General features: G+C 31.2%; 2 protein-coding genes and 1 long non-coding RNA gene across 3 annotated transcripts; 1 reads left to right on the plus strand and 2 right to left on the minus strand.

Annotated features, from left to right (window-relative positions):
- Positions 1 to 405: 405 nt before the first annotated feature.
- On the minus strand, positions 406 to 1204 carry LOC134252919 (uncharacterized). Its single transcript, XM_062735458.1, has 2 exons — positions 1094 to 1204; positions 406 to 980 (listed from the first exon to the last, which is right to left on the minus strand). Exons 1-2 carry the CDS (start codon positions 1188 to 1190, stop codon positions 541 to 543), a joined length of 537 nt encoding a protein of 178 aa, XP_062591442.1. The 5' UTR covers positions 1191 to 1204; the 3' UTR covers positions 406 to 540.
- Positions 1205 to 9380: 8176 nt separating this feature from the next.
- On the minus strand, positions 9381 to 16165 carry LOC134252915 (mannose-binding protein A-like). The gene is made up of 4 exons (XM_062735454.1): positions 15962 to 16165; positions 12042 to 12130; positions 11454 to 11521; positions 9381 to 9601 (listed from the first exon to the last, which is right to left on the minus strand). Exons 1-4 carry the CDS (start codon positions 16163 to 16165, stop codon positions 9381 to 9383), a joined length of 582 nt encoding a protein of 193 aa, XP_062591438.1.
- Positions 16166 to 21953: 5788 nt separating this feature from the next.
- On the plus strand, positions 21954 to 23360 carry LOC134252916 (uncharacterized). Its single transcript, XR_009989039.1, has 2 exons — positions 21954 to 22311; positions 22901 to 23360. It is a non-coding gene; the product is annotated as an uncharacterized LOC134252916 (long non-coding RNA).
- The last annotated feature ends 1730 nt before the right edge of the window (positions 23361 to 25090 follow it).

The following is a 25090-nucleotide window of genomic DNA, read 5'->3' on the forward strand; positions in this document are numbered from 1 at the left end:
TTTTTTCTTTGAAAAAGATTTAATATCATGTCACAAGTTTAGAGAAGTGGATGGTTCTTAGAATTTTTATTTCTATCAAATGGAATAGGAAAAAGACTTGGAAAATATTAGTAATATTTCAATGAAAAAAGAAATATAGACAAATCACATTCAGTAAAGGTTTACAGGTGAAAACAAATTTCAGAATATGTTATAATGGTGCTAAAAGTGTAATATAAAGTTAAAAAAAATATACCAAGTCATGTGAATTTTATTAGGAAAAGCTAAATAGTAAAAATCACCCTATGTGATATTGCTGATTTTTGTCATTTTGCTCTTTCTCTTAAAATTCACCTGACTTGGTATATTTTTCTAAAGTTTATATTACACTTTTAGCATCAAGGTAACATATTCTGAAAATCAGTATAAAGTAACATCACAAACATTGACTCACTGTCTAAAACACAATAAAGATAACAAGAAAGATAAAATAATAAGTACGAGTGACTGATGGACAAAAAAATCAAAACATATTTCAACCATTTCCTGGCGCAGGAAAAATTATGTTTCATTTGGCTTAAATGTTTTATAATTCCTCGGAACATTCGTATCTAACTCTATAGAATTTATGTCTTGTCTTTCTGTTGATTCTGTGTTGTCGACAGGATGGTACCCTGTGGAATCCTCATGACATCTCCTTGGGCAGCAACACCTAAGCTTATACAAACCAAAGAAGATAGTGTGGCTGATCGGAAGGGCAACCAAAACCTCTAGGAAAGAGAATCCCAAAGCACTGCCAAATCTATTCCAATCTAATACAGGATATAAAGGCTCATTGTGTCCTAGTAACTGATAAACCCCATTAAATATCAGATATATTACGGCGAACAAGGCAGGGTAACACACATGCCAAAAACGTACAGGTTTGTCAGTGATAAAAATGTTCAGAACTGTGAACACAGAATTAATCATATGTTTGTTAATACTCCTTGCATGCATGTCTGAAAAGAAAAAAAGACTCTTACATCTGTACACGTCTTAAAACTTTTTACTCAATACATTTATACAAGACTACATATACCTGTGATAAACTCTCTATATAGTTAATACTTACTTGCATCCAAAAATGTATAGTATGAGAATGTGATAAGAATTGAAGATGCGTTCATTATGTTGAAAATCACCCACACTAATTTTAGATAAATGCACATCGAGGTTGAAGGCGTGACTGGAAGAAATTTCGGAAGTTTTAGAATTTACGACAGCTTTAACTTTTTCATGTGTGTTTTTCGTTTTCTTTGAACCAGCCTTTTAAACTCATGGTAGTATTATTACCATATTTTCTTAAATATTATTACTAGTTATATTACTTAAGAATTTACAAATATGTTGTTATCAGTTTATACCTTTTTCATGATAAAATTACCTGATCCATTTCTCCGCAAATGTATATATAGAGAGAAAGAGCAATCTAAAGCAAAGTAGATAAATAACACGGAGTATCCCCAGTTTGTAAGGAAAATGAACCAGGACTTATTGTCTGTTTGGTCTGTTATTTCCCAGTAAATCTCCAGTATCATCCATACAAAGTGATACAAGAAACAGAATGCACTCCAAAGGAGGTACACGCAATCAGGACAACTCTGTAATGCAAACAAAAATACGCTGCAAAAGATTTTTAAAAAAATATTTTTCCCCGCTATTTTTAGATGTAATACGTTTTGAATGCGTTAAGTTCTTGTGATTTTAGAATTAAATTACAAAAGTTCAATCACAATAAAGGTTCTTTACAAAATTTAACAAGGAAAATTACAGATTCTTTAACAAAACAATACTATAGATTTCAAAGTGTAAAAGGGGTAACATAACTATAGTAAATCAAATCGGTCACCATATTGTCAAAGTTATCACTTTATATGTAGTAAATCAAAGTAATCACTTTAATGTCATAGTTATCAGTATAGTAAATCAAAGTTTTTACCAAAGTAAATCAAAGTTTTCATAGTGATCACTTTGCTAAATCAAAATTTTCAAAGTTATTACTTTAGTAAATTAGACCAATGTGTATTATAATTAAGATCATATAAAGAACAATTATAAAATAAATCTTAATCTATACATGTAAGTATAAAACTATCAAGAGTATTTAATAATAATTGTGCATAAAGTAAAATTGAATAAATTACACGACGGTCTTGTAAATTTTTCGGCATACGTCTGTATTTTTATTCATGTTTTTTTAAAGTTATACGTGATATTTTTTTAAATTCATTTATTGTTGTTATCTATTCATATTGATTTACTTAGTATAACAGCACATGATGTATACATATCAAATAAACAGGTCTCAGTTAAATACCACTATTGGCGTAAATAGGTAAACTAATAAAATGATAATTTGATTTTTAAAAATCGTGCTAATCATCTTTCTGGCAAGATTATTTTCTATTAAAACACGTCCGAATTCGGAAAACAAAGACAACACTGTTTTTCTACCCATTTATTCGCAGGGCTTACTGTCACTGTCAGCACCGTAATTGCAGTGTAAAAGCAAATAACGACGCCCATCGAATAAAAGTTGAGGTCATTTTTCGCCGTCAAAATTCTAATATTTGTTTTTCGACGGCGGACCCTTTTGCCTGTACAAAAATGTCCTCATGCACCGAAAAATTTTGAATATCAAACATGAAGAAAAATGAACCCGTAGAATAATGACCCCTTGTGAATTAAGGTTAAAATTTTTGGGGGCATAAAAATTCAGGGACCTACTGGCAAAAAAGCTCATCTGAGCTACATTGGGAATAAATTGATAATTTGTTGATCTCATTACATTATATAATTATTACTATTTTAAGGTCAATACGATAATTCAGAATCTTGGGGAGCAGAAGATTTATCTATCATAATTGAAAAATTAAAATTGTTTTTCAATGGTGGAAAATCATTTTACTAACAGCAAAAACAGCAATAATTACTTTAATATCTGATCCAGTGATTAAATTAATAAATACTGATTAAGCAAGCAGAAATCTCAAGTTTGTTGTTTACATTTACTCAAGTCCTAGTCAATCAAGTCAAGAAATAGGTGTTAACATTAGCAAAACCATGGTCCGTATCAATTTTACATTTGAAATCTATTTTTGGTGCAATGAAGAAAAAATAATAGCAAATATCGGGCTTATATTGGAGCATTATAAGAGTAAAAAATGACAAGTTACCATAAAATATTTTTAATAAATCCGTCAAAAAGTTTATTGATTTAAGGGGGGATTGGTTTTACTCTACTGTATCAAAATTTAGGGCATTCACACTTGCAATGAACAAATTAAAATTTACCTTCGTGAGAGTAGAAGGAGAGGACAGCCCACCTTATACCTGAATATCGTTCAATTTGTCCATTCAAGTAAAAGCTGAACTTTAGCTACTGTAAACGTATTGCATTTGGCTGTGTATTCTTTTTAGCGCCTTTGGTGGTAAGCAACTTCCACTAATTCAAGAACTACGCTAATTGTCTTGCAAATATACTCCTAAATAGGAACATGATAAAATGCTATTAATTAAATCTATGCTAGCCTGTCGAAAAAATCGATTTCCATCAAATATTGTACAGTCCAAAAATCATACATTTACAATATACTGTATAAGGGGTGATAACAAGACTTTCAATGAACAATTTCCAGCTAGAAAATGTTAAAGTTTACATTCAGAAAAAGGGGACAATCATACACTCTTCTCCGAATCTTTTTACCTGAATATTATGTAGGAATAATGAATCATAATGTTCACCTGGAAAGTCAATTAAATAGTATTTTGACAAATGCATCACTATTTAAAGTAGATAAAATAAAAAAATATTCTTACATGTATGTATCCTATATTCTCAGACGACCATGTTAACAGACTTGAATGCACACTATACTGGGATTCTTATTATTCTTTTTTATATTAATATGTTGACGGTGCGACCGTTAGAGCGAGCGCAAACTCTTCTATTGTTTTAATTTAGATCGGGCTCGTCAAACCGCACGTGACATTTGGTGCGTTTAGACTCTGACGTCACATGACGTCGTATGTAAGTTACAATACCAAAAAAAAACTGAACAGTGCTGAAAGTTAATGAAAAAGTTACGTTTACTATTTATCTTCAATATGTATCCATTTAATAAAGGCGAGTAAACTTTTTGTTGAACATTTGCCGTCATTCTCGCGAGAACGCAGCTTTACTAAGTGATGCATTGTGGGTCAAAATTACTGTGGCAAAAAATTCTAAAGAATGAATGTGCAGTAGTCCGAATTTTCTCTTCGCCCAGGCGTTGTCGTTAGAGCTCGCAGTTACGAGCGTCGCTTCGCGATGCTCGCTGCGCTCGCTATTATTTGAAAGAACATTCCCTTAATATGGGGAGAGGAGTATCAGAATTCCTTCAGTACCATTTCCCCCACACCTTAACACTTACCCCTCTTTGACTTCATTGAAACATGAAGCTGTTGAAAGTGAAGAGGATTAAACCTATGCCCTAGTGTTCTATGCCTATATTATGTCTATCTTTGCAAAATGTGGGGCTAAGCCCCCCCCCCCCTCCCACACACACACACGTTTCAGACACTTATCTTTCAGACAAAAAGAAATGCCATGTCTGCTTCATATTTGGACGTTCTAATGACTCTATATACACATATAACTATAGACGATATTCACAATTTTGCCAAAGGTCCACATGCCCAAAAATTTATTTTTACAATACTTCCAAAGATATGTGGTTTACAAAGGTAAAACTTTTACAGTTTAAAAATATCTTATTAATTAACGGATAGGGAGTATCACTTGATAACAAATAGTTAAAAAAAAGAATACCTATTGAGAATTTAAAACATAATGCACGTACTTTTACAAAATACATTCAAGTACATCCGAACTTTTAGTGAAAGTTATCAATGCAGAAAAATTATGTTTATCAATGAAGTTCAAGTCAGACTTTGATGCATGGCCTCTGGGAAGTTGTTTTTCCTGTTTATTTTGCATAAATGTTAAGACTTGAAACCGAAAGTGCAATGCAAATGGCGGGTTTATTATGGGTCTTGTCTTTATATATATACCACGCTTTCAATACCAACCAAATAACAATTTTCAAATAACAACAATCAATTTCAGAGACCACTCAAGTCCAACTTTAAATGACCTTGAAATATATTCATATTTATTGGAGATATTCAAATAGTGTGTAACGAGAGATGATTATCTCAGTTATAAATTAAGATTATTTTCTTTATAAGTAATCATTACCTGAGATCGAACAAAAGCATTTGGCGTATCATATTCTAGTCCAATTTTTTCTCTTAAATTCTCGCATGTCATTTTTCTTGTTACCCAGAAATAATTTTCCCAAGCTGATCAACAATGGAAGAAATTCTAAAACAATTGTCCATTGTGTGAAGAAAGAATTGTGCTATGGACTCCAAATTTAAAAGGTTTGTTAAAAGGACACAATGAATGAAATGCATGTCTTTCCTAAATTAAGCAGTAGTTAATTAAAAAAGATTGCATTGGGGTCTATAGTAAAAAGCGTTTGTTTTTTTTTTTCAAAACAAAGATTCAAATAATTTGAATATCAATAAATCCTGCGGTGGAAAGATGCAGTTGAATATTAAAAGTAGAATGAAATATTAAAAGTAGAATGACAATTCAAAACAGTTTTTACCGGCTAAATTTTTTAAATTTATTTCTTTATTAATAATAAAGGGGAGATAACTCTAACCAAAATTCAAGGTCATAAATTAGGATACATCCCACTACACATACTAATAGTGATATATGGGAATTATGTCTAAATAAAACGAGTATACAATACTGAATACAAAAACATATCTGTTATGCATTCAATTTCATTAAATTTGTTCTTATTAAGGATTGAATGCATTAGGTCTGTCTCTCACTACTCTTTAGTACATATATTATGAATGTACATAACAAAGAACAAGAGCCACGAAGCATAAAAATCCGCACCATCTTTAAAGTTGATAATTTTTTATCAAATGATAGTCTAGTATGTGTAGGTCTAAAAACAGTTTATTTTTTAACAATTTCTCTTCTGGTTTTCTTTTTACATATGTTTAAAATAAGCATTGTTTTCCGAATGAAATGCTAACACTTTGACGTCATGGCATTAAGTTTGATTATAGGAGATAACAAATTTACATTTATGGAAAGTAATCCACCAAAATAAGATTTTAAATTAAAAAAATACAATTTAATATCATTTATTTATGAAAGCAATATGTACCACGATAGTAGTTTACGTACTCATGCATCTCTTTGGACCTTTCCGGCAAGGTTCTTTTCCGAGCTTGCCGGAAAGGCCCGAGAAGTTGTGGTTGTAATGGAGATCTGTAGATACAGGAGTGAAGCTTTTCCTTTACATTTTTATTTTAAATGATTACAGGAGACAAAAATAAGGGGAATTATATTCAATATAAATGGCATGAAATAATCCTACTCGGACGTCTTGGGATCCTGGTAGACAAAACATAGGTGAAAACATATATAACGAAAGTATTGAAAGGTGCTTCTTTCATGTCTTTCCTGATCTCATCCCAGTTTGCCTTTCTGTACAATGGTATTAAACGAGGTCGTTGTTGTATTCTAGTTGGTATGATGTCTACTTCTACAAACACTACATCATGATCTGAAATACCGGGCATGGTCTCCAACCTGTTGACAATAGATGGATAGTTGGTTACCACTAAGTCAAGTGTGTTTGACTTCTTGTTGGATTTACGACCAACTGTGATAGTCCTAGGTCATCAAGAGTCTCTAAGAATTCATTGTGTATCCTCGTGTACTGTGTTTCAGTTTTGGTGCTTTTTGTTTACCAATTTATGCCAGGAAGATTGAAGTCCCCTGCTGATATAATTATAGCATTATTTACCATGTAAGATCTTTTCATACTTTTGTAATAACTTAGGAAACCTTCTTCATTACTGCATTATACCGCAAAAATACATCCATTTTATATATACGAGGGTCAATCAAAAGCTCGTAGACATTTGTCCTAACTTTTTATTTTAATTCCATATTATACACGTTATATCCAAATTTAGTACACATATTTTCACGTCAAATAATTGTGCAAAGAAATTGGTTATATCTTCAAATTAATAATAATTATCAAAAATTTAGCACAGCAAAAATAGGGTCACAGAAGAACTTTAAATTTCAGAAATATACCAATTTTCACTTCATAGTATCTATTGCCATACTTCTAATAACTGGAGCGGAAACAAAATAATATTTACAAATGTACATGTTTGAAAAAAGTCTTGCTGTATTACTTAAAGTGCAATCAAGTGATGTATTATATCGCTCCGTTTACAAGATATCTGTTATATACATATGGACTTGATTTAAAAAGGCGAAAATAATGACGTTAGATGAGGTAACGGAGCTGCAAGTAGCAATAAAATTTTGCTTTGCATTCGAGAAACTTTTTAAACATACTTTGAAATTCTGTAGAAACCAGAAAATGTATGAAAAATAATCTGTGTACGAACAGTGTTCAAAAAGTTCGCGAACTATCTGTATATCTACTGAACTATCTCTATATCTACAGAACTATCTCTATATGTACAGAACTATCTCTATATGTACAGAACTATCTCTGTATATCTGCAGAACTATATCTATATCTACAGCACTACTGAACTATCTCTATATCAACTGAACTATCTCTGTATATCTACAGAACTATCTCTGTATATGTACAAAACCACAACTCAGATTAGAAAAAAAATTAAGCACAGACATAGCAATACATAAGTCCTATAAATAGCATATGGTGAATAACGTTTTCCTTCTTGTTGTGGCATCACAATATGAAAATGACCTCAAAATGTAGGTCACGAAAATTGGCTGTCTCCGTCCTAATTGTTCACCGAACGACTGTTAATTTTATCTGAGAAATTCCCTTGCAGTAGCGTATAATAATCTGTACACATATTATCAAGACTAAAGATTTCCTACAAATACAATCAATGGTTAGATGGATCGATCGTTTTAGTAAAGGACACCTAATTATTAAAATGATATTGGTTATGTTGCCCAGTGAAAGCAAGTTTGAAAAGAGATTTTGTGACAGAACGCTACGGGGGGGGGGGGGGGTCACGTGACCGTCTGTATCACTTGATACTTGTATCACTTGTGTACGAGCATAAAATGGTAGATCTGCATTAAAATCGGAGAATAATCAACACTGAAACCAAATATTGTTTAACATTGTTTTTTTTATTGAAGTTATTCAATTAATTCGCGAACTCATGGTCATGATCGTGAAATAACGAAAACAAATCCGTCCTCAATTTAGTGTGTAAATAATGGACTAACAATTGGTATGAAAAACGTCAGTCAGCATTTGACTCAATGATAAATTGTATTTGCTGACAAGGTCATTGTATCGACCATAGAACTTACGAAATGATGACTTCAAACGATACTGCTGATATTCTTGTTTCATCAACTTGCTTGTCAAAAATTAACCTCGTTATAGAAATTGTTCGTACGTAGAGCATGATCTTGGGTATCGAATCAACTTAGATATATACACTCCGTATGCAGGTGATGAAGGTATATTGCTGCATAAGTAAGGAAAGTTGACGATAGAAAAGTTAACGTCGTTACGTTTATCATATAACTTGTTTGTTTGGTTACCATTAACGTCTTTTTCAAGTAAAATATCCATGTATGAAACAGAAGTGTCAGGGTCTGTGGTATCTTTTTTCTCAAGTTCTCCTGGATATAGAAAACACTGACAATATAATTCAAGCTATCTGCACAATTGTTAGAAAACTAGACATATAGGCATATAGTGAGAGCATAGGAAATCTGCGTAATTTTCTACCCGTGGTATAAACAAAAAAAGATTCCGTGGATTTCTGGTCCCATGAAAAAAGTACGTCTACTGTATTAAAATATTTTGATTTTTTTTTTATTACAACAGGATATAAATGGAAAAAGAATTCACTTGTTCTCCAACTTATTCATTAAGTACTTTTCAATGGAAGAAATCTTTGTTAAAGAGAAGGGGAAAACTCTTAAATCATACATATAACTTTTTTTTCCTTGAAGAAGAAAAGCTTTATAAAAACATTTTACAATACAAAATTACATTAACTATTGCAAGAAGATGTGCTCTCATCTTTGGTAAATTTATATTTAATGTTTTAAAGTTGATCGTCGTTGGGAAAAAATGCAAATATCAATTTGATCAAACAATTACATTTACAATTAACAAAAATCTTTAAATAAAGACACAATAGAACATTTTAAATAATTATATATCTACATAGACAATATATTTCATTATATTTCCAAATAAAGCCAGAAGTAGCTTCTGACGAATTTATCATGGGTCTTAAAATGTTTTCTCACAAAGAAATGGAAATCCTGCCGCACAACTCCTGGCATACCAAAATCCTCGAGAGCAAACAAATTCAAGACAATCATTGCCTGATAAATAGTCGTTTGGTTCCTCTTCATCCCAGTTGGTGAAAAGCATAGCCTTCTTACTTTTATTCCATATAAACAGGCCCTCTGTCTCCTTATCAGATCCTCCTGCCCAGATAGACCCGCGTCCTAGACAAAGAAGATTTAAGGTTTACGCAAGGTACCTTATCTACTGATAACTTTTCAAAATATTATTTTTCAGTTTAAGATAATGGTGCCATCAGAAGCTCATAGACAAAATTTCAGCGTGCATTACCAGGGGTTTTTGAAAAGATATCACATCATGAAATTGATTGTATATTGTTTTATGTTCCTCTTGAACATTTTTAACTCATATGGTGATGACACTACTTGCTGGTGGAGAGCTACAGATTTTGTCCAATGATTTTTATTGAAATCATTGAATTAGTATTTCATCAACTTATTTGTCACTAGTTTTCCACTTCTAACTTAAGTAGCGAATGCTTTTGCTTATCGAATCAAAATACTCAATAAACGGTTGACAATATATAATACACTGAACGAAAGTTCCAGGTGTTCACCTAATTTTTTTTAAGTTTTAAAGAACTATTGCATGCAATAAATGAATTCTTTAATTTGTGGTTAATGATGCATATTCTAGTTCGATGTTGCGTAAATTTCATGTAAGTATCTTGTCAGAATTTTAAGCAAAGTTTCAATGAAATGATGTACCCTCAAAATGAAAAAAAAATCATGCAAAATAATCTCTAAGACAACCACTCTCTCTAATTACTGCAAGACATGCTTTACTGTTTGATATCATGTGCCCCTGAATGGGAGATTGCCCCATCTGCTACCACACCTACTGCCTAGATATTTCCAAACCGTTGAAATTGTGTGGAAATAGGGGGGAGGCTTGACATTTCTTATAAAAAACCCATATGTGTTCAATGGGATTCATTTCTGGGAATTTTGCAGTACATCATCACACAGAGGCTTTTTGGTCAATAACCTTTGTGTTTAGCACGTAAGTATACCGCTTTAAGGATGCTTCAGACTGCTTGAGATGATATTAGACTGCCACGAGCACCACTTTCTTATCATTTTCATAGGTTTGAAATTATTTGATTTTATACTTCGAAGATTGTTTAAGGACAATTTAACACTATTTTAACCTGGTTTGTAGCGAAAATCAGACGAAGATTAAGGTCACTTTCGGATTGGTTAATTTTCGTCCATAGCTTTCAAATTCAAAAGCGATGAAAATGACGCAAAGCCTATAGAAAAATGTGTTTTAATGACTTTTGACATTGGTTGTTTTTTCTTAAGTTATATCAAGAACAAATAAATAAAATTGAGTAAAACGTGGTACGAGAATGATCCAGATATCAACATTCCAACGGCCCTCCCTTCTTTCGCAATGGTCATTTTGCCGATGTTTTGTGTTTTTTAGTGAAACCAGTTTTTGAAATTTGATAATGATCACAAAAGATGCTAATTACACAAAACATGTGCCATAAAATAGAGATTTATTGTTTTTAAGCTTCATCACGGTTTAGTTTTCATCGGATGTATTTGATTTTCTTTCAATAATTGTTGAGAACACTCATTTCTTGTAATAATTTGAAAATGTAATACCATTCTATAAAGTAGTTTTTAAATAAATACATTTATTTGAGTGAACACTTAGAAGTTTTGTTAAGTGTATTGCTACATAAATAAGAAAAGGTGAATACAGAATGGCTGGAGTTCTCACGCTTATCGTAAAGTTTTGTTGTTATCTCAAAGTTAAACATATCAGTCCATTTTCAAAGGTATCATTCATTGTCATTTCAAATCATCACTAAACATTTGTTTGGCAATTACATCAACCTTATTCAAAGAAATCGACGATTGACAGACATAACACTCCATTGTAAAAAATACCAAATCATATTTAACCATATCATATATTTGTCTACATTACCATTGTAAAACTTGCACACCCTACACATAGTGCGAATGACTGATGTGTGTTTACCTGCCGTTTTATTTTGAATCCATTTGTTCTCCTCAGCTGACTCAATCTCCACCAGATATGCTCTTTGACTTTGACAAAGATACCAAAATAACAAAAACGTTTGTTAATTAATATGAGAAGCACATTTCTTTCTAAATGGTTTTACCTGTCATTTTAATGAAATTTGTGGGGTATCGGTGTCGCTTTGTCGATCGTTTTCTGACCACTTCTTTCGACACTTTTTAATTGTCCTTTTGTGACAGATTAAATGTCTTTTACACAAAAAATCTCTACAGTTCATTAAAACTTTAAACTTCCCTTGCAACACCATAGCAATGAATTTATCAATCACAGTTTTGTGGTGTTAATGCAGCGCTATTAAACAACACTCCGCGACAATCATTTCACTGTTCATTACACTGAACAGTGACTAAGTGACCGGCTCTATTTATAGGATCCGCAGATGTAGCGAGAGATCGAACAAATATGGCGGACGCATTCTTTTTTCCGAATCGTGTTCAGCTTTAAGTTTAATGTCATATGTGCATGTTATTTTTCTAGAAGCCTATTTTAATCCTCGTTTTCCATAACATATTTGACAGGACTTACCACAGCCTCGTCCCACTGTCTGGCTGTCTTGTGGATGAAGTAGCAGTGGTCTCTGTATTGTACCCAGCCCTCATCACAGGAGGAAATATCTTAAGATAAAATAAAATGTAGCATAATCTGGTTGTTGAAAATAGGCTAGAGATGTATCTAATTAATATAACTCTAGCGATACAAAATTTACACGGATTATGGTAATTGTTGTATGGAATCCTAAGGAATATGTGCAAAAATAGCACACTGTCTCGCTTAATTACACAAAAAATAAAGTTCTCGCGAATAGAAAGTGATTAACAATACTTGGTGGCAAATATTCGCGGACTGCCTACATCTTACAGATTCGTAAAAACGTATTCTGAATTCGTGCATTCTCTAATTCCCATAGAAGCACAGTTGACTGTAAATATTATCATAATTTGTTGTTTATCGTCCCAATCGGGAAAATTTCACTTATAAATGGAGACGCCATCACCTGCCTGTTGAGAGCTGCAAATATTGTCCTTTGCTGGGCACTGAGGGCCATTGACCAGTGTGAGATCTTTTTCGCTCCAGCACCTACTGCAACACGGGACCTCGGTTTATACGGTCATATCCGAAGAACCGGTCTCTACGTCACATAGGATCAGCTCCCTATTTCGGGATTCATTTTTTCATAAAAACACTGCCTCAAAAGGTATGACATATTGTAAGTGTGGTACTTTTCCACGTTTTTTTTCTTGAGAGTTTCGACCTCTTAAAAGTATGTTACACACAAAACTACAATAAAGAAACTAAAATACCAGATTGGTTTTCATCATAAGATTAATTATAACAGACTAAAAAAATATCCTTAATGTTGCTTCAACCTGTGTCTCTCAGACATCAAACGCCTTACCGACTGAGTAACTCCACATTGAAAGTAGTAGTATAGACTAATTATCAAAAGCAAGACTTAAACCATCCGAGTGATAATGATTCCAAGAAAAATTGACCTGATAAGATTTAATTCCGGATTACCGTATATATTCACCTATAAGAAGGTACGCCTAAAACAGACTCACCCGAAAACTTTGCTTTTAAAAAAATTGACTAGAAGGCATTGGAGGGAAGAGAGGGGACGATGAAAATAATTCAGATGTTAAAAATAATTTTTCGTATGAGTGTTGTGTGTGATGGGAGTGGTGGTTTTTTTTTTATAGGTTTTTTAGGTAATTCCTATACATATACCAAATTAAAAGTGAAAAAGTAAGATCGGACAAAAGATGATAACTGATTTCATGTATTATTTCATAACCGGGAACTCCAAACCTATGTAACTACTAGCATTTTGTTTTGTTTCTTTTTTTTTGGGGGGGGGGGGTTGTTTTTTTGTTTTTGTATTTATTTTGTTTTGTTTTTGTTTTTGTTTTTGTTTTGTTTTGTTTTTTTTTTTTGGCTTTTTGCTTTCAAAAAAGAAAAATGCTATGTTGTGGTGACTTTAAGTCTACCTTATTTTTTTTTTTATAATAATTCTGTTTTTTTTTTATTATTACGACAATTATACGAGTGTCGATCCAAAAGTAATGTCACAGTGTCCATATCTTTTATTTTTGGTGCCATATTATCTAATAAAATATATCAAGAGATGCATAGATACATGTATAAAACTGATTAAATTTAAAATTTTAATTTAAAAATGTTAAATTAAATTTGTTCTATGGATGTTTAAAGCACAAAACGTAGGGGGAGTCGCGCGTTAGAAATAAACGTCACGTTTTAAAGTGTATATTCTTAAAATGATAAAGACATATGTACAAACACATTTAAAAAATATATTTAAAAAAAACTTAATCACCAAATATGATTAAAGGCAAAAGAGTGATATATGGTAAGTGTCTCAATTGGCCCCTTAAAATGAACATCTTAATTTTACTTTTTATATAGCTTTAATTTGTACAGCGATATATGCGACCTTTATTGGTCATTTTCATTTTGATCAAAATGCGGTTATTTTAGAAATATGACATCATAAATATCACGTTTTCCCGCCATTTTAGCATATTTTGTATAAAACTGCTTATTTTCAAGCAGTTTTTCTTCAAGAAAATATAGAGCGCAGCCTAGAACATGATTTATATTTTTACCAAAGATGTATCCATCCAATACTAATTAGTGACAGAAAAATTATGTATGTTCTACACTGCGCTCTATGTTTCCCATAAGAAAAAAACATCAAGAAAAAGGCATATTTTTGGCTTTTTTGCAGGATAGCAAAAATAGCATTATTTCTAATGTCATTTACAGCTAGTGAGTGCATATAAATGTGAAAAATATATTGGAAACATTTCTAATATAATCTTTTCTACGAAATAAATATCAATTAAACATATCTGAATGTCATTCTAAAATGTTGATTTTTAGGGGGCCAAAACTGGCTCTTATCATATATACTCCTTTAAATCATTTTGAAGTCTTTAGTTAAAAAATTAAATGATATGTTTGCTATTTTGTATCATGAACATTGTTGTTTTACTTTGATGTCCAATTGAAAAAAAACTCCTCAACGAGCTGTAACGCATTCTTGCTTAAAAAACTGGGAAAAGGCCAGTAGAGACAGTCTTACAGAGGAAAGAAAGTAAAAAGGGACTTGTTTATAGATGGTTTAAGCGAATTTATTTGGGAAGGGGGGATGGGTCATTGAATGATCAGCAGAAGACAGGAAGACCGAGCGATTGGAGTTCGTGCGGAAACGTTCAATGGTGTCTGACGTTGTCAAGGTCACGGTTAAAGCAATATGCGTAACTCTAAGTTATGATATTGTCCAAAGAATTTTGACAGAGGACTTAATTATGAAAAAGAGTGTACGATGGGTATATCAAGAATTCTAAAAGAAAGGGAAATAATTATGTAAACGTGTTTGTAAAACTGTATCTTAAGTATTTTTTAAATGAAACACAGCGGGAAACATTTAAATGTAAGATGGCGCGTATCCGTCGTATAACGTTATTTAGGTGCGGCGACTACCATAATCGTACGTTGTATATATAACTTGATGTTTTGAAAAGTATAAATCATGTTGATTTTAATTTTCTAGGTCAGATTTCAAATTCTTTGAAAATTTTGTTGTTTTACGTCGACTAGTATCAATTTTATCGCAGCTGTGACATTACTTTTGGATCAACCCTCGTATTAGACTTAAAATGTAAGGAATTTTTCGGAAAAGTTTTGATTATTAAAAAAAAAAAATTGGGTACTAGATTTAATTCTGCTGATTTCTGAATAAATATCATTATCGGGTAAACAGTTAATTAAAAAAATCATGAAAAATATGCATATTTTAAAAAGGAACTTTCATCCATAGCGCTTTTGTTTGGGGGCTTTATGGCAAGCAATGCCTCCTAGCTCTTTTTTTTTTTGATTTATATATATATATATATATATATATATATATATATATATATATATATATATATATATATATATATATTATATTTATATATATATATATAATTGTTATTAATAATGATATAAAGAAAATATGTGCACGATATTTAACTTTCAATTGATACATTGTTTTCCTCCAAATGCGACTAAAAAACTAACAAATGGACGCATAACATTAACAATATAGTATATAATAAAAGTTTTTTTTTTTTAGAAATGAAAGAATAAGAAAGAAATTCAATGGAATGCAACTAAAGCGTACAAAATAAATGAGCATAACTGTTAGAAATTTTTCATTGTAACTGATTTTAACATATTCATGGTAATAGTTATGTTGATTTTTGAGTCAATGACGTTTAATTGTATAATTTTAATTATAAAACCTAAGTTATTGTAAGCTCATATTCACCTGAGAAAAAATTCCAGCCCGCTTGTTCAGCATATAAGACGTTTTCATTGCAGTTTAGTCTCAGTAATTTACAAGACTTAAGGTCTTTGTTATAGAACACGCCGGCACATACCGTCATCGAACATCTCAGTGAACACTCTGTAAGTCTTGTATCCTCTAACTCGGAAACGAAGCAGTTTCCACTTGTAGGTAACATGCCACTTATATAAGACATTGACCTTAACTTCACTGATTTCACGTTTGCTTTACATTGCATGAACTCTATGGATAGAACGAATATAAAGCGAACTGGTATCCGCAGTGCTTCGTATGCCATCGTTACTGAGTGATGTTAATTTCCGCAAACTCTTCGATAAATATTGCTCCTTATGATATACACATCAGAACTGTGAAATATATATTCAAATTTCTGTAGTAAAATACAACGATTGTCCATTTGTTTTCAGCAAGACAAAGGTTTGCCAGCAAGGATCACAATACATATACATAATTTGTAATATGGCTTTTAAAGGACATACATCTAATTATGTATTATGGATAACAGAAAACAAAAGGCAAAAAATACATTCATGTTAATATATATAATGCAAAGCACTTGCTTAACACGGTATACAACTCCATTTTTAATGATGCTTTTTTGAAAATGTATTATGTGAGATGATACTATATGAAGCAATTTTTTAAAAAAAATCATTATTGCGTTCGTGCATTTCTAAAGATTTATCAATATTTTTTTTTCTATATTCATAAAGAAATTGACTGCGCGTATGACTATTTACAAAAAGGGGCTTAGATTTCGTGTTTATTTATTCATAAACACATACATACGTAAGAAAAGTTTTTAATCACCTTGCAGCGGAGTTAAAAGGAAAATAGTAACTCAATTGTGTGTGTTCATTTGTGGGTTAAAAGTTCTGTGCAAAACGGTGTGTATTGGCAAAAATGTCTGTTTAACGTGGTTAAAAAAGAAATTATCATATTTTGGTCAGAAAGCTTCTTTATTGTTTTGCTGGCTAAAAAGGCAAGGATTTCTCTTTGACAAAGCAAAAATTCTTCTTCTCCGAGCAAAATGAGCCTGCAAATTACCTTTCTGTTGTAAATCCTAGGGGGTGGGAGAGAACTTTGTCCCAAATGGCACCTTAAATCAAAAGCAGTTCAGGGCCATTTAATTAACATCCAAGCCAATAATATCAGCAGCTATTCCTTTGCACCACTTCTCTTAGCAGTTGATCTTCCGAAGGCAGAGTTTGTTACAAAAAAGTACTCTTAACAATTTACCTTTTTAACAATTTTATTGGTAATTAATTTGCTTAAGATTAAAGTCCTCCGTCCACTTTCATGATGTTTCGTAAACTTTCTTTGTATTTTATTATGCAAATGTTCATTTTTTAAAACGAAATCTGATGGAATATTAATAAAAGTTGTATATATATAGTTACAAATCAATTGAGGTATCATGTACATGTACTAAAGCCGGACTACAAAAAGTATTGACAAATAGTAGCAATAAAAAACAACAATTTTTCAATATAAATAATTTAATTCTGGTTGTAACGCTGTATTTGATTGGATAAAAATTTACTTTATATCGTATAAAATGGGTTGCCTACGTCAGAAAAATGTGCGTCAAAAATTTCCGCCTGACGTTACATTCAAATTTTGTACAAATTGAAGTCATTTTGTTAGAACAATCATCTTTTTTTCTTACATCAAATGAATGAAAATTAAATTATAAACAATGAATTTAATTAGCTACCCATTTTTACGGTATAAATCTTGAAATAGATTATGCAAAATTGTTTTTTATAAACCGCTTCGCGGTTTATAAAGCGTAAACTGCCCCAACCCATTTTATACCCATTTTTTATACCGTATAAAATGGGTAGCTATTAAATTCATTCCTTAAATAAAATGCTCTTTGTAAGAAAGAAAGATTTAAATAGTGTTTGATGCTTTTAGAACTGTTTTTATCCTAATATAACTATAAATGCTTTATGAATAATTATATGATTTATAATATATTGTTTAGAGCTTATCTTCGGTTCAGAGGGCAAATATTACTATAATTGACTAGAACTCTCATAAAAAGAGGACATACGTGCCCTAAAACCTTTTGAAAATAAGCCGCGGCTTATTTTAAGTTTTGATAAGAAACTGGGGACTGATTTTGAAAACCGTCTTATTTTCAAATCGCAGCTTATTATCAATACAAAAAAAACTTGTAAGCAACAAGGATATAAATACAATTTTTTATCAATAAAATAAATGGTAATCGATAGTTTGAAAACTATACTTGCTCTTTCTCAAAATAGAATATCAAGAAAAACTTACGTAAGAGCTAAATGAATAGTGTTTAAATATCGATATTCTGTGCGCCCGTTTTTAAAACGGTGGGCTTTTAGCAAAGGAGACTACTAAACGTAAATTTATGTAACAAGAACAAGCTACGGAAAGGTTTTTTATATTGTGAGAGTTACTTTTATTAGTGGAAAAGTTGTGGATATAAATGCTTTTTTTGATTTAAATACACATAAACAAATAATATTATTTTAGTCATGTGTTTTGATAAATTTATTAAAGCTAAACTATTCTCACTTGGATTTCCATAGCTAATATTTTGGTATAAAACAAGTACATCTTGAACCATGAATTTTGACAAAACGCCATTAACCACGATCTTGTTGGACAAACCCCGTATCCTCAGTTAATGATTGGCAGTATGGTATGAAATTGGAAGTGCTTTATGGTGTTTTGAAATGATAGGAAACGATTTATACACAAAAATACATCATAAATGATTGAAGTAAAAAGAAGTAGGTATCGAACAGGTGTTAAAGAAAATGAGGAATTTTCTTGAAAAACCTGAACACATTTATCTTTTATTTAAATGTTTACATTTATTTGGTGTTCACTTTTCAATTAGAAAATGCATAGTGGGTATTTCAATTCTATTTCCTAAAACTTTATTCGAGATTTACTTTTTCTCCTTATAGAATATTAAATTTAAAGACGAAGTTTAAATACATGCGTTACTTTGAGATTTCGAAGACATTTTAAAAAGATATTTTCAATTATTCAGTGCCTGATTTTTAGAACCTGATAACTGGACCACCCTAATGTTCAACACAAAAATGTTAAAGGTTTTTTTTAATCAAAATTGAAGTATTGAAACGTGTGTTTTTTGTTTTAAATCGGATACGCTATGTGCATAAAACTGTAGTACAAATATTTTATTATATGGCCTGGAAATATATTTCTTTTTAATATGTTTAAAATTTTTATATAATGGGAATTAAATTTAGAATATGTATTGAACATATTAATTTCCTTGATTTCGTATTTACAGATATGTTTAAACACGTACAGACTACTTGACAGAGAGAGAGAGAAAGAGAGAGAGAAACAGAATATCAAGATGAGGTTGGACATTTTTAAATGATGTTTAAGTTTTAATTAAAATATTTTATATACATTGGAATGCTCTGCGTAAGAGAGTGATCACGCATGCATTATCCTTCGAAAGTTTTTTTTTCCAAATTATAGGAAAGGCAAATGCAAGTGATTTTTGGAATTGAAAACTTTTAGTAAATACCCAGTCAAAATCGTGCGCGGTAAAAATTTGGACCAGGTTGTCCAGATAGCGTCGCTTTTTGGACCCCGTGAAAGTACGTATGTGTGTTGAATAGCTTTAATTTTTTTAAGCTGCCTCCACCCCGCCACCTTTTCCTTTTTTGAGGAAGTTAAATTCTGTCTATATGTTCTTTTCTTCATACCGTTCACGGTAGCTCAGTCGGTAGAGCGCTCGCTCCGTGATCGGGAGATCGTGAGTTTGCATTTCGGCCTCGACTGACCTAAGTCGATAAAAAAAATGGGTAGCAACTGTTCCTTTGCCATGCACTCGGCACTTTGAATAGAAATTTGCGGGTCCTTGGGATGAGACCTTAAAAACCGAGGCCCCATGTCAGCGGCAGGCGTTGGCACGATAAAGATCCCTCACTGCTGAGTGCCGAGTAAAAGTCAAAATTTGAAGCCCTTCACCGGCATACGGTGACGTCTCCATACGAGTGAAAAATTCCCGAGAGGGACGTTAAACAATATATAATCAATCTTTTCTTCGTTTTGAATGTGTTCTACGTAGTTATCGGTTTTGTACCACAAGAAGGTTTTATATTATGTAATCAATTACACCACATATTATGTAATAACTTAAATTTTAATACATATTACTCATATTCATAATTCATTTTCATTCTCTTGTGAATTTTTGATACAGGTAATAAGTAGTTTAACAATAATTTTAAGGATTCTTGACAAATTATTGTATAATCAATTAGAAGTATTTTTTTATAACAAATGTCACATAAGTGGCAAAGTGCAACATATTTAAGTGTACTGTTGTTCATGAAAATGGAGAGTGAAGGCGGTTTTTCGAAATTCTGCGATAGTACAATAACTGTGAGTTGGGTTCACGACATTAACGAAAATGTTAAAGAATTAGAAGATCCACAGATTAGTTATTTTATCAAAATGAATTTGCAATTGTACATAAAACTACAAAACAATGCTTCTCTATCTCTACAAACAGTTTATACGTAGGAAATACATACTTCGAATTCACTATTATTAACTAAGCTGTTCTATTTTTGATAGGACAAATTCTGAAGAAATACGTGTAATTAAATGTTGGCATTCTCCTTTCCCCTCTATTTATCGATTGAAATGCTTACATAAACATGCATTTTGAAGTACAATTAAGTTTTTCTTTTTTAAAAATGAGCAGGAAATCATATCCAGCCCGTAGTATTTCCTTTTTAAATTACAGAATATTAATATTTATTTTTAAAATGCAAATCTTTAAAAGATAAAAAAAATTCAATTTGTAAAACACAATGGCATATATGCATTAGTTCATTTACATGTAATGTCTCAATTAAAGTTATCATTTATTAAACAGTGTTAGATTACGACTGAATGCCACGGATCAAGCAATTGAAATGCAACCTGATTTCCGTATAAAACACACCTGATAAACAACAGGTATAAATGTAATTTTTACATGTACCTATTTAAACCGATCTTTATTACGCGATTGTGCGCGTTAAATTCCCCAAACGACAAAGAAGAGAGGTCAGGTATAAATATATTCATCATTCATGATTATTTGTCGTGACGTCCACAGTTAATTATTGAGATAGACCCTATTTTCCAAATGGTTCTTTAGAAACGTTATATGTTTCATACCTTTAATATTGAACCCCTCTTCATAAGGATGAATAGTTTTTAATGTAAAGGAACGAATGGCAAGTAATTGGTAAGGTTTTTTTTAATAATTCTTAAATAGTAATTTGAAATAGCTTAGTGTTTTGAATATGCGCAATTAAATTATGGATAAGAGATCATACAGTGCTGCTATCCCACAAGTTGACATGGGATAGGATCGGATAGGATTCAGGATTGAGGATTCACGATAGAAACATATAGAAGTTAATCCAATCCTATCCTATCCAATCCTATCCTGTATCCTACAGCCAATCAGATTCGAGCAAAGGTTTATTCATATTTCAGAATAAATTACAAAAACGAAATACAATATAAAATGTTTACAAAAGAAATATTTATAAATTTTTCAATAGAAAATAAAACATTCTTTTCTCTTAACACATATTTACAATATAAACTTCGAGTAACACGGCGTACGATCTAACCGTGAACGATCACCGGAAGAATTCGGAGTGTAAACAACGAAGAGTCCAGGCATCGAAAGACCGTATTTCTTCAGCTTGTTTGGATGATTTAACCGATTCTTACTTGTGTAAAAGTGTAATATCATGTTTTTCTGTTAAAAATGCTCTGTTTTTTTGGATAATGCCACAGGAACAGTCAGCAGCGGACTTGAATAGATGATGTGCGATATCATATAAGTATACTTCACACTGTACACAGTACATGTGTGCATTTTTATACATATTTATCCTTTTGAACAATGTTCTCATGTCTTAAACTATAAACATTTTATTCTATTTAATATAAACAAAAATCGGGTGCGGGAAAAAGAAGAAGTGTAGACAGAAGCGCGGGGGAGGGGGGGGGGTAATATTTACAAATACTCTGTCATATGATTCAAACAGCTATCAATGAGCTCTAAGACTAAAACAATCATATGTATTATGCCTAAATCAGGTGGTTACTCTTATCATTTCCCTAATAAGGTCAGAAAATAGTTGTTTTTTTTTCATTTCTGTGTAATTAATAATAAATGAATGTAGAATCATCATGACCATTTCTAATGCTTCTGCTTAAATGTTTAATGAGCTCACTAAGCAGTGCACTTATATATTGTACATGTATGTATGATGTATTGTGAGTTATGAAACATAAGTTAATCTTTTCATTTTAATCATTACAGAAAATGGATTGTCTGCACTCATGCGTCATCGCAGTACGAGGATTTCAACCTAAAAAGTATGTATGATTTTATTTTTATCATGTATTTTTACATGGTCATAAATACATAAACATCATTATCTGAGTTGACGTGACATGTCTGCAGTTACTCGGAACAAGTGATTTTCTTCTTTCAAAAATATTGAGAGTAAAACTGAAAGAAATGTTGAATTTTTCTGGTCATCATGTTATAGTATCATAGATTTTCACATTCAAATTTCAAGACCAAAGAAAAAAAAACAAGAAAAAACATTAAATAGATAAATGCAAGCAGAAAATAGAGAAAAGTCACTAAAACAAATGTATTCATACTTGTTAGCAAGTTGACAAGATAAAATGAATTATAATGTACAACATGTACAAGTAAATTATGTTGAATAAGATTTTTTTTTATTTTATATGACTGAGATTGCAGTATAAGATTTTATTTTTCATTATTTCTAAATGCATTACTTTTGGGAGAGAAAAAGGTGAAATTAAAACCAATTGTACATGAAATGTGAAAGATAATCACAATCAAAAACATTTTAAACATGTTAAATGTGTATGAAATGTGTATGACAAAATTTACAATCAACATGCCTATAATTTCATTTTTTTTTTTCAGGAAACCCTGCACATTTGCAGCTGTACAGAATGCAGTTCATGTCATATGCTGTTAGAGTAAATGATGAAAGATGTTCAAACCAGTGTCACTGAGTCCTAAGTCTGAAATCATGGTGTTTTTATTAAGGAGATCAGTGTGTTTTCTGTGCATTGTTGACATTTGAAGAACTGTTCGGTTTATGACCATCTCTCTGACAATAACTCTGACATTTGAATTTCAATTTGAGCGACGGTAAAGAAAGCCAAATTATATGCATGTGAAACATTTAACAAGTGTAATAAAAACATTGATAAACTTTAATTTAAACAAAGTTCATGTACATGTATCTGTGATCTTTGCATTGAAATTCATAAATGCTGTACATGGATACTTTTAATGACTGTCTCATTGTAATGGAATATTCAATTGTTAAACATTGTTGAGGAATCACCTTGAATAAAAATATTGTGAACTTGATAAAGTATTTTTCCTCATTTAAACACTGAAAATTTTAAGATCAAATGTCAAGGTCAAATACAAAGTTTACTCAAGAATGTGTTATAAATGCTGTAAGTACTGTGAATTCTTATGCATGTTTTGTAAGATCTAAGGAACATGTGGAGCATTTTAATATTTCTCAATCTGACACTGATTAACATTCAAGATCAAATGCCAAGGTCAAATATAAACTTGTTTTACTTAAGACTGAGTTATACATGTTAATAATGTGAATTCTGAATTTCTCATGCATGTTTTATAAGATCTTAGAAACATGTGTGACCTCACTATGATATTTATTAATGTCAATCTGTCAACCAATATCAAATTTAGAAAATATATTCTATTAAACATAAATTATTAAATTTTCACACATAAAAAAAAATTGAAATACATTTGTACGGTGTTGTGCTGACCATAAACTGAGGAGAAACTGAAGTGAAATGAAAAAAAATAACAATTAGATTATCTTGAATTTAGCAACTATATATTTTGCATGTTTGAAAAATATCACATGCAATATATGATGAACTGAAATTTAAAAAAAGAATAAATTACTGAATTCAAATAAAAAAAAATCATACAATTAATATTGATATAATAAGACAATTTCACATTTAAAATGTTTAATAAGTGAAAGTCAAGATATTCTAGATCTACATTTGACTTGTCTGTTTGGTTTATGGTCTAGTCATATCTTTTTTTCAGAATTGCATACAGAAAAACCTGTTACAGAGGCACAGTTAGACTAGATCTATACATGTACATGCATGTTATTTTCATGGTGCTCAGTTTAGGAAAAAAATAAAATTTTACATGAAACATATACTTAAACATTATTACCATATAGGCATATGATTTTTAAAAATAATTAAATATGACACGTCGGACGTAAGTCGCGGTCCCGGGTCTCACGATCATTGTTAGTAGGAAATTTAAAACACTAAGTATATATTTCTTTAATTCTTCTGGTAGGCCAATTTCTTTTCATATGTTTGCAAAATCAGTATTTGTCCATGTGTAATTACGATCTGTTTGTTAACATTATTTTTTAACATGGTTATGATAATCGTAAATTTAATTTGTGCGGTCAGTCGAGAATTATGGAATGCCGATCTCGATTATTTTTCTCCATTAAAATATATAACATTTAAATGAATACCATAACTATATCTGATTTTATTTCATTTTCTGGTAATTCCCTTTTTTTCGTTTTGTCAAATTAATTCCTTAATATTAAAAAACTGAGAGTTGCAGGATAGGATAGGATAGGATTAGACTGAAATCACAGGATAGGATTGTGGATGCAGGATTCACGATAGGATAGGATAGAATTGTCAACTTATAGGATAGCAGCACTGTATCCGTATTAAAAACAAAGATTGCAATAATATCCGGAAGATTTTTTTAAATGCCTAGTCAAATGTATTAAACTATTTAGTACTGCGTAGAATTATTTCTGAACAATTTAACCCCTGAATTATCATAATACGTTTGACTTAGACATGCATCACTAGACGAAAAAGGATAAACATTATTCTATTTTCAATCGAAAGATTCAATCACAAGCTACAAAAATACAAGCTGTAGCGATTCGGAGAAAGGTTTTCAACAGTTTTCACAACCACTGAATTTTGAATTTTAAGACTGTCTTGAGGTAAGCGCTCTTTTCATATTTAAATTCATATGTAAAAAATAATATTTCCTTAAAAT

Source organism: Saccostrea cucullata, unplaced genomic scaffold (genome assembly GCF_032062105.1).
Source record: "Saccostrea cucullata isolate Sc308-1 unplaced genomic scaffold, CSIRO_AGI_Scuc_v1 ctg5924, whole genome shotgun sequence".
NCBI lineage: Eukaryota > Metazoa > Mollusca > Bivalvia > Ostreida > Ostreidae > Saccostrea > Saccostrea cuccullata.